The sequence below is a fragment of the Sinocyclocheilus rhinocerous genome, unplaced genomic scaffold (assembly GCF_001515625.1).
Source record: "Sinocyclocheilus rhinocerous isolate Xijiao unplaced genomic scaffold, SAMN03320098_v1.1 scaffold675, whole genome shotgun sequence".
In the NCBI taxonomy this organism is placed as follows: domain Eukaryota; kingdom Metazoa; phylum Chordata; class Actinopteri; order Cypriniformes; family Cyprinidae; genus Sinocyclocheilus; species Sinocyclocheilus rhinocerous.
Window position 1 is genome coordinate 802,369 of NW_015629520.1, and position 11,200 is coordinate 813,568.

The window sequence follows — 11,200 nt, forward strand, 5'->3', positions numbered from 1 at the left end:
TATATATATATATACAGTATTAAGAGCTGTTTGTGTGCAAAATAAAGGTGCATGATTCTGGATAAATTGAGATTTTTTATTTTATTTTTTAAATGGAGGTTGTGGTTCTTTCACGATTCTGAAGAAAAAAAAAACATTAGACAAATAAACAAAATCACATGTAATTTATGAATGGATGATGACTCACTCAAGATTTACTTGTTTCATTACTGGTTGAATCAGTGTTTTTGAATGAATCTCTTGAAGCGTCAAATTACTTCCAAAAGGTAATTGACTCTATTTTGATTGCTACCGTACATATCAGCATTTATATCCGAACTATAAACTTTTATCCCCGTACTTCTGTGATTGTTTGAATGGAATGTTTGTAACAGAAATATTGATACTGTGTGGTTGAAAAGATTGTCTATGAAGCTGTTTCATACATATACATGACAGCTGCTCTCTTTAGGTCAGCGGCAGCGCGAACGCAGATTTTAATGTTCAAATCACACAGGGACGAACAGAGAATGATCACACCGTTGTGATCGCACACTTCAAAGGTTTAACAGCTGAATCGTTGTCATTTAGGAATAAGAGGAGCGCTTAGATTAGCGAGGAAGGTCCTGACAGATCACCAGAACAGGTATTCAACAAATGGGAAAAAAAAAAGAAAAGATGCGTGCACAGGAATCGATAGGCGGAATCGAAATTTTAATTTTACAACAAGTATCCAATTCCTGACTTTAAGTATCCGATTCTGGAATTGGATTCGATTTTCAATTCCCAACCCTACCTTGGATGTTGTGTCTAATATTTAATGCAATGACGCAACAACTGAGAACAGTCTATTTTTATCTAAAAATAGTTATAAATTATTTCACGATAAATATTGAAATGTATTGTTTTTCATAATATATACATTTTTTGGGGTATGGGTAATTTGGATAATTTCTCATTCGGTTACATACCGGCAGTGAGGTTGACCACTGACGCGGTTCCAGCCGTGATGGCGTCCACTTGGGAGTGAATCTCGTGTTTGGATTCGTCCACCTTGTTTTGAACCCACATTCTGGATGCCTTTTTGGAGAAAAGAGATGAGAGTGAATACTAGCGTATTCATGTCTGTTTTCTCTGCGTTTTTTAATAAGAAATATCAAGGCTATCTAAGAGCAGGTTAATGATCAATGACAATCTCGGCACTTATAGTCAATTAATGAACAATAATTGTACGCCAATGCCATAATGCGTTAATGTAATGTCACAATAACAAAAACCTTAGTATAAATAACCACATTATGAGGCTTTTAGACTACCTTGTGACTCAATGTCCCTAATGGGATTTGAACTAGCAACCTTCTACTGCATAATATATCACACACAGGGACATACTGTACGAGGATCTTTTCTCTTAACACCTTTACCCACATAAAATCAGACAATAGACTGTTTACAGCAATACAACAGCACAATTTTTGCACCAGTTGCACAAAATTACAAACTTTACCTTAAATAAAAAAAAGAAAGTACAGTATAATTCGTTTAATTTCTTACCATGTCTTGTCCCAGTGGTGGAAGATTGTCTACCTCTCCCAGGTCAGCTTGTGCCTGCTGGACAGCCTGCATACTGGTGTTGATAGTTCCCATCAGTGCTTGCTGGGCCAGACTCTGTTGGCACAGGAAGTAGTCATTTAGAAGACGCTTTGGAGAAAAATAGGCTTTTAACACTACAGATGAACGCAAACACAAGCTAGATATGCATCTTTTTACGCATCGTTGTGTTATGAAGTGCATCAGAACGCAATTCATAGCTTCGTCACAAGCTAAAGCACACATTAGCATGATCTTAGTTCATTTTCAAGTTGTGTCAGAGCAACAGTTTGAGGAGTCCAGATCGTGTGGATTCCAGATTGCATGGATCGATGTTGAAATGTCCACAAAAATTTGCAACGTATTTACAATTTACAATTTTACAATTTCTTCAGTCTTAACCACAAGGTTACACTGCATAGTTTTAACAAATCCCACAAAAAAGCAGGGTTATAGTTAACTGACTTTTGCAAACAGGTTTCAAAGTGCAAGCTTTTGATAATGATACTGTTATCATCTTTGTGTAAACTACAAAAACACTAAATTTGTGAAAACGGTGACGTCATGCGCATGCGTATTATGTGTATTGCGTATCCGCTAAATGTGGATCGTTTTTACAACGTTGTTGTCTGTATGCAAAACTTTTCAAAAATGCACAGATTTTTTTTCTCTCTGGTTTTTAGTACATTGTCGTTGTGTAAGCGTACCCTTAAACCATTAAAAAAATTTCATTACTTGAAATAAAATATATATGAAACATTGACATTTTATTTCAGCTAGCTGCCAAGGCAACATTTCTCTTTTTCATTTAGTTTAACTTGATGTACTAAAATAACAAACTACAACTGAAATAAAACTAATAAAAACAACATAGACATCATAAAAAAAACAAAACTTACAACAAAATTACTAAAGCGGTAAATCTAAATGAAAGTGGAAAATATATTAAAAATTGTTATTAAAATAATTAATAATAAGAAGTACAATAGTATCTCAGTTATACTAAAATAGCACTGCAGAGAAGATTTGATAAATGTTATTTAATCATCAGTTTTAATAATTCACCTAGAAGCCAAAAAACAGAAACCAGAATAATTTAATAATTCACCAAAACCAGAAGGCAACAAACACCCAATTATCAAATGTTAATTTATTAGTCTATTAATTAGTCTAATTTACAATACGTTAGGCACAAATAAATTACAATGAAGATTTAGGTAACAGATGAAGCCATGAAAGCAGAACCGCATATGATGCGATCGTAATAAAAACATCAGTGCAGTTGTACATTCTCACCAGAGGGGGCATGTGTCCTCTGTGCATCTGCCCCGTGGTGATCTGCTGTTGAGCCGAGGGCATGGTGCCCATGTTGAACGTGTCGGGCCCTCCTATTGACCCCGAGCGCATGATGCCAGGCAGCGCCACCGACCCGTGCTCGACTCGACCCACCCGATTAAACTGCTGCTGGAGGATGGTGGACCTATGAAGAAGTAATGACTCATTATCAAAAGCTGTCAGGCTGCATTCACCCTTATATCTGAATGATGGTTGTTGTTGTTGTTACGGTAATTACTGGCAGCCATTAAAATCAGCTGAGTGACGCTTCCCTATTCGCAACAGGAAAACAGACGCTTCAGGCACTATTGCATAATTACAGCTCAATGTGAGAGGCCTCAATTTTTGGATTATAGTGCTAGAAGTAACATGAGTAAGTTGGCACGAGGACAGACGCAGGCATCGATGCCCGACGTCTCCCCCCTCTCTCCTTCACAGAGAAGTGGGATGCCGTCGCCCATAACAACCACTTTTCAGGCAGCCCTCGAGAGGACGTGACCCATCTGTATATCCCATTCTGACAGAACCAGAGCCCAGGCCGGATAAAAGCGCTGGTGAAATTAAGTACAGGACCATATATTGAATATTCACAATATATTCATGAGAATTTTGTTAGCGCTGTACAATTAGGTAAACTAGCCTGGTCTGAACATTAGCTCAGATTTGAAGTCTCTAGTGAAAATGCTTCCCTTTTACATTTCTCTAATTCAATACAAAAAAAAAAAAGAAACAGTGGAACATGTTACATTTGTCTGGACAACTTTAAAATATCAACTCTGTTACCATGTTTTTGTGTAGTAAGAATCTGCTTAATTAAAAGGTGGATATCTATAGCAATATCAAAATTAAATTATTATTTTAAGAAACATGTTGTTGTTTCACAACCTTGACCACAAGGCTTGTAATGTGAAATTAAAATGTAAAACAGTCAACCCTGTTACCGTGATTTTGTATAGTGAACTTCAGATTATTAAAAAGAGGATATATGTAAAAATATAAGCATTAAATTCTCTTGTAGCTTGATTTTGACTGAGCACAAGCCTTGTAATGTCAAATTAAACAATCAACCCTGTTGAAATTATTTTCTACAATAAATAATTGATTATTCACAACTAGATTAGCAGAAATACCAGCATTCTCTTTCTAAAGTCAAGACCCTGAGTAAAAGGCTTGTAAAGTAAAAATTAAACAATAAAACTGTCAACCCTGTTACTGCTCATCTTTATATAGTACCTTTCAGAAGCCATAATTATATCCTAAATGTAATTACTGTAGCTTGATATGGCATAATGCAATTTATTAACACTTATTTGTTTAGTAGAATGTTTTCACATTTACAGAAATATACTTTAAAAATCAACTTAACAAACTTTAAAAGACAGCTGTTACTCAGAATGACCCAAATACATAAATACCGAGATAGATTTATGAGCGGCTGAGAAATAGCAAAATGTAGGAAGGGAAATATTCACACATTCACTATCTCTATCTCTCTCTTCCAGGAACCTGATATATTAAATGACGTTTTGCTGATGAGGTAGCGCTTTTTGTGGAAATAATAACCTCGCTCTCTTGCCCTCAGCGCCATCCGCATCAAGGGGAAAAGAAGAGAAAAATGTGTCTCCATCTCCTTCTGATTAAAAACGGCAGCGTGCAGCCTGAGCATCTCCTCCAACGTCATTAGACACCTCAGTTCCACTATCAGTTGAATACAAATGAAACAGTGATTCAACTAAAAAATGTTTTGCAATTACAAGACACAGATTCATCCAGCATGGTGGATTCCTCATCATAGTCCAAACCAAACCGATCCTTACTAATATTTTGGTGTTCATTTAGTGAAAAACATGCCTTAATTATTTTGTTACATTTGTCATTATGGGACTATCTTAAAATATCAACCCTGTTAGCGTGTTGTTGTTTTTTTAAATGAAAAATCTACTAAATGGAAAAGTGGAGATTTGTAGAAATATCAGAATTAAGTTATTCTTTTAAGAATCATGTCGTAGTTTCAGAACATTGAGTATAAGGCTTGTAATGTCAAATTAAACGATAAAACAGTCAACCCTGTTACCAATATTTTGTATAGTAAGCAAGTAATTAATGAAAATTGGTTATTTGTAGAAATATAAGTATTAAGTTCTCCTTCTATTGTCACGACCTTGAGCAAAAGGCTTGTAAAGTCAAATGAAACTGTAAAACAGTCAACCCTGTTACCATTATTTTCTATAGTAAGCAAATAATTACTGAAAACTAGATAGTTTTAGAAATATCAGCATTATGTTCTCTTCCTAGTGTAATGACCCTAAGCAAAAGGCTTGCAAAATCAAATGAAACTGTAAAACAGTCAACCCTGTTACCCTGATTTTGTGCTTCAGATAATTGAAAAGTGGACATTTGAAGAAATATCAGCACAACACTGTGTGTTGTGTCACAATAAGTGTGACAAGATGGCTCCTGCATGAAAACAAGGTATCATGGGACAAGAACAAGAGAGCTCCACTTACTTTTTCGGGGATACGGATTCTTCCAGCATGGTGGATTCCTCATCACCATCCAAACCAAACCGATCTTTACTCTGTTTCTGTAAAACAAGGGGAGGAAAACGTTTAAGTTAATAAATGGCACCAAAAATAAGGAACATCCACAGGACGGATCATTTTGTGGTAGTTCACCCAAAATTTAAAACTCAGAAAGTTTAAACATGGGGAATCTGAATAATATTCTCTTGATGACATTTTGGGTGAACCGTCCCTTTAATTCACATGTGTTGAAGAGCCAGTGACTTGCTTTCTTAAGGATGATGTCAATGTATCCGGCGATGAGTTGAGAGATCTGCTCCCCTTCTGTGGTCTGGACGGAGTAATAGCTCTCCTGGTACTCACCGAAATCCTGCACGAGGCCACACACACACAAATATAACAGATATGAGAAGCATTCATCTCAAGGCTGTCTTCTTGTACAGTGTGGATGTGCTTATTCTGTTCTTGCTGACAGGACGTCAGCCAACTGTCCTTGGAGTACAAGTGCTATACAGTACATGAGATGCTAAAAGTGGCTCTTAATGGTGGAGCAGAACTGCGCATCACACGGCAAGGTTAAAATACTCAAGTAGTAGAGGACTGGGGCATTTTATCAAAGAAAAAAAAACTATTATTATATTATAGCCAAAACAACATTGTTTTACAATGACGTTAGCAGTTGGCAATACTGCTTAATATAAATGTATGAAAACAGATATTAAGAATAGTCATGAAAAAAATGAAAAATAATATCAGAATAATAAACTAACACAACAAATTCAAAGAGAGCAAACTTTAATTTCTCTCATCTTTACCCCCCATCATGCTATTTTCACGTCTTCAGAGTGATTAAGCTGAATTCATGCTGGTTTATATAATCACAAATCCTTTATACTCATACTTAAAATATATATTTATCAATAAATCAACAATGCTTAATAATGTACATTAATAATATACAAACGGAACATATTTCCACATATATATAAAAACTAAATTAATATTTTACATAATATTATATATTAGTATGATAATATATTATTACATTATTCTACACTATAATATTATGTATCATATTATATTATAAATGTAGTTTACATTTTAAATACAGGGTATAAAATGACAAATAGAAACATTATATTTAAATAGACACATGTACAATATCATTATGTATTATATTGTTATATTATAATAAACATTATATATATATATATATATATATATATTTAATTTTTAAGATTAAAATATAAAGCATAAAATAACAATATATAAATAGAAATATTACAAAAATAGATACATTTATAATTTTATTAGGCATTATATTTTATTTTATTGTAATTTCATATTTATTAAGATTGAAATATAAAGTAAAAAATAACATACAATGGGTCCAAAAAAGCATCACACGGCAAGGTTAAAATACTCAAGTAGTAGAGGACTGGGGCATTTTATCAAAGAAAAAAAAACTATTATTATATTATAGCCAAAACAACATTGTTTTACAATGACGTTAGCAGTTGGCAATACTGCTTAATATAAATGTATGAAAACAGATATTAAGAATAGTCATGAAAAAAATGAAAAATAATATCAGAATAATAAACTAACACAACAAATTCAAAGAGAGCAAACTTTAATTTCTCTCATCTTTACCCCCCATCATGCTATTTTCACGTCTTCAGAGTGATTAAGCTGAATTCATGCTGGTTTATATAATCACAAATCCTTTATACTCATACTTAAAATATATATTTATCAATAAATCAACAATGCTTAATAATGTACATTAATAATATACAAACGGAACATATTTCCACATATATATAAAAACTAAATTAATATTTTACATAATATTATATATTAGTATGATAATATATTATTACATTATTCTACACTATAATATTATGTATCATATTATATTATAAATGTAGTTTACATTTTAAATACAGGGTATAAAATGACAAATAGAAACATTATATTTAAATAGACACATGTACAATATCATTATGTATTATATTGTTATATTATAATAAACATTATATATATATATATATATATATATATTTAATTTTTAAGATGATATTTTAAATTAATAGTCAAATTTAATTTTGATTAAATTAAAGTAAATTCAACTTGACTCAGTTTTGTTATATTTTATTCAGTCTGAGGTTCAGTTTGATTTGACTCAAGATTCAGCTTGATTCCAATGCTTTCAAGATTCAATTTGATTTGATTTACTTCTATTCTGTATGTGACATAATCAGATCTATAATTGTATTCCATTGTCAAATATGATATGCTTTATTAAGATTGAAATATAAAGTAAAAAATAACATACAATGGGTCCAAAAAAGTATTTGTCACACAAACATCACTTGTTTGAAGGCAGCTACCATGATAATGACCAATACTTTCATGCTTTTATTGACTGTATACAGAACTATATAAACATATTGAGCAGATAAAGTGAATGCAGAATCTATGGAAGAATCCAAACACACTGTGGCTCATGTTGAATGGAGTGAATAATGTAACGTACCAGTGTAAAGCTCTTGGGTGAGGCCGCCCACCTCTTGACTGTGGTGAGGGGCCACTCCTGCACCACCTCTTTGGTCCTCTCATCCACCCTCATCACTGACTCTTTGGTAATGCCCAGTAAACGCGGGACCAACTTATTCTTGCTTTTCATCTTCTCCTGTTGAGAAATAACACATGGCGTTTGTGTATTGTGTGGCGAGGACTGAAATATACAATGGGCTGCTGACTGCTGAATTCATTTCTGTATTTATGTGATTACTAAACTTGTTTAGCTCATTAATCATGTTTAAAGAGTATTGCCCTGTATGCAGTTCATTGTCCTTATTTCAACTCTCTCTCTATGACTCCTTACCTCAATGTCTGCAGAATAACGGATTGTTTGGTCACTACTATGTACATAATTGATTAAGGCATCAATTGTTGACAATCCTTGCTCATTTGTTGACAAATTATTATTAATAATAAAATATAAATATAATTATTTGGCATAATGATATAACATTAGTATAATAAATATATATTAAAACATATAATACAGTACAATATGATGTATTATATTATAAACAGATATGTGTGTATAATATAATATGTATTATATAATTATAATATGCATTATATATTAATAACTAAATGTTTATAAATCTAAATGTAATAACAGATATGCAAGTAAAAACAATATATCTAAATAAATATGTGTATAATATTATTATGCATTACATTTATATAAATATTAAATCAAATAATTACAAATATTAGAAAATATATCATGTTTGACCACAGTTGACACAACTGACCAATCTTAATCGAGTGTTTCAGAGTATTAAAAATAGAAATAAAATAAAAAAGTAAATATATTTAGCTTTTTTTTTTTTTTTTTTACTTTTTCTGTTCAAGGAAAACAGATGAAAAGTACTGATGACTCATCCTGCACTACAGCGATTTTCAACCAATCAAATGCTCTTAATAATTAGAATGTCCTCTCTCATGATTCCACAATTAGCATGAAGCAAATCATGTTCACGGTTGTGACATAACTAAAACATATTATTCATTAAAAAAACCAATGGAGACCTTCGATATCCCTCCTCAAACTTCCTGTTTCAACAGCAAATGTGTCAACACAGGAACGAAAACGCTGCTTGTCAAACGATCTCACTGGGTTTTTAAAGATGACGTAAGTCAGTATGCAGTTACTGGAACATTCTCTCTGATAGTGCACATATTTCAATGCATATTTGACGTTGTTTATACATTAGGAACAGCATTTAACAGATGTTTAGTGACATTTATGATTCTGAATGTATGTGAATTAACTCTTTTTACGTTTCTCGAACTCAAATAAGACACTTCAAATAAGATGGTTTCCAGATTCTTCATTCTTTTTTTTTTCTCGGCGCCGAGAGTTGAAGAATGTTCAACTTTGGGTAAAACGCAGCACTCATGACTGTCACTTTTTAGTCAGCTAACTAATCACAGTGGAAGAGGGGCGGGACTAATACCGACCAACCGGCACACCCTGCTTGTACTACGACTGAACAATAATGGAGAAGTTAATATTGCTTGTCTCCGAGTATTCATGTCTTCACCAGATATAATTCCCACACTACCACAATATTGCTATGAAAAATAATGCTGGGTGAAACATTTCATTCGCGATGCCTCTGCCATATTACTTTAGCGGATATTCCCTATCATAGCAACCACAGCATCTCAACTGAAATTGCTGCGCCGCAGAAGCGTTCTCAAGCGCTCACAGCTAGGTTTTTTTTAGCAGAGCGTCTGGTGTTTTCAGCTCGCTAAAAACACTTTGGTGGACACGTGACCTAGAAGTAAAATCTGTTTCATGAAATCATACAGTTGCATCTTGATACTGAATAAAAGCATCAGAAATCAACCTCCTTGCGGCCCACATAGGATTATGGGTAACATTAGCTCCCAAAGCATGTGCAAATGCATATTCACCACACAGTACACCATCCAGCCACTTTTGACATTCTAATTCAATGTTCTATGATCTAAAGCTCTTCAATCCTAATCTTGCATACTGACATTTCATCTCAAAGGTAACTGCGTTAATCAGGCAGTGCAGCTGCTACATGGGCAGCAGTGTCTAACACAGACTACAGTATATGTGTTACTCGACCACAGCCTGGTGCCTTCTGCCATTTCCCTTCATCTCACACACACACACACGACCCAAAACAATTGCCCACTGATGGCATCCTGCCAGAGGACTCTTACCACCACGCAAATACATAATAAAAACAAAAGCTAACCGTTTAAGTGACCTCGTGCGCCGTACATCTCCAGGCTATTGTTTTCACCTGAGGGTCGAAAATAACAACCTCTGATAAGAGTTCATTATAAATAACGCCTTACCTCACAGAAAGACCTGCAGATATTGTTTAGCGTCCTGAATGGCATTGCTTTTCAAGGCTGAGGTTTATGCAATGTGGGTAAATATAGGATTTATTTTTTTGGTAAATGGTCATTGTCTAATTGTCTGAGTCGGTCAGGGACGGTGCCTTTGCTCATTCAGAGTGGTGCAATCTATTGTTAGGCGCTATTAATTTGAAACCGGGCACTTAGCAACACTCCACTAATGACCTGAAACTGATCCTTGAGCGGGCGGCTTGTAAATCTTCCTCTGTGTGCTGTACCGCTTAGAAATGCTTAATAGTAGGGATGCACCGAAATGAAAATTCTTGGCCGAAGCCGAACAAAATGAAACACTGGGCCGAAGGCCGAATCCCAAACACGGTTTTTCACGTTTTCCCCCCATTTTGCCAATTTTTTCACCATTGCATAAATTAAATAGCCAAAATGTGCTTTTTACGGTTTTGTCTTGCTTTTCAAAGAAAAAAATTATTTACAAAACAACAATTTAAAAATATTTACTTAACACTGAACATTTTTTAACATTCTAGCAGACATTAAACACAACTTAACTTAAAGGGGTCCTATTATGCTTTTTCACTTTTTTAATTTTAGTCAGTGTGTAGTGTGTATGTTTGGGCATAAAAAAGATCTAGAAAGTTACAAATCTCAAAGTCCACTCCAAAGGGAGATATTTCGTTTTTTAAAAATCCCTTTTCAAGAACTACAGCAAACGGCTCGTTTGGACTACAGCGTTTGTTTTCCGGGCTTTGTGATATCACAAAGCGGCTCATTGGAATATCATTATAAAGAATTCCGAATGGTTGGGGGGTGGGGAGGGGCGAGGTTGTGGTTAGAAC

At 34.0% G+C, this 11,200-nt stretch overlaps 1 protein-coding gene across 1 annotated transcript in view; it reads right to left on the reverse strand.

Moving 5' to 3' along the window:
• Positions 1 to 11,200, reverse strand: part of LOC107739102 (talin-2) — a 158,796-nt gene that overhangs the window by 59,614 nt on the left and 87,982 nt on the right. The window contains exons 10-15 of the mRNA XM_016551100.1: positions 7,966 to 8,121; positions 5,695 to 5,796; positions 5,412 to 5,488; positions 2,866 to 3,049; positions 1,534 to 1,647; positions 951 to 1,059 (exon numbers count right to left, since the gene is read on the reverse strand). Coding sequence (XP_016406586.1) covers positions 951 to 1,059; positions 1,534 to 1,647; positions 2,866 to 3,049; positions 5,412 to 5,488; positions 5,695 to 5,796; positions 7,966 to 8,121 — 742 coding nt within the window. The remainder of the gene's footprint in view (positions 1 to 950; positions 1,060 to 1,533; positions 1,648 to 2,865; positions 3,050 to 5,411; positions 5,489 to 5,694; positions 5,797 to 7,965; positions 8,122 to 11,200) is intronic.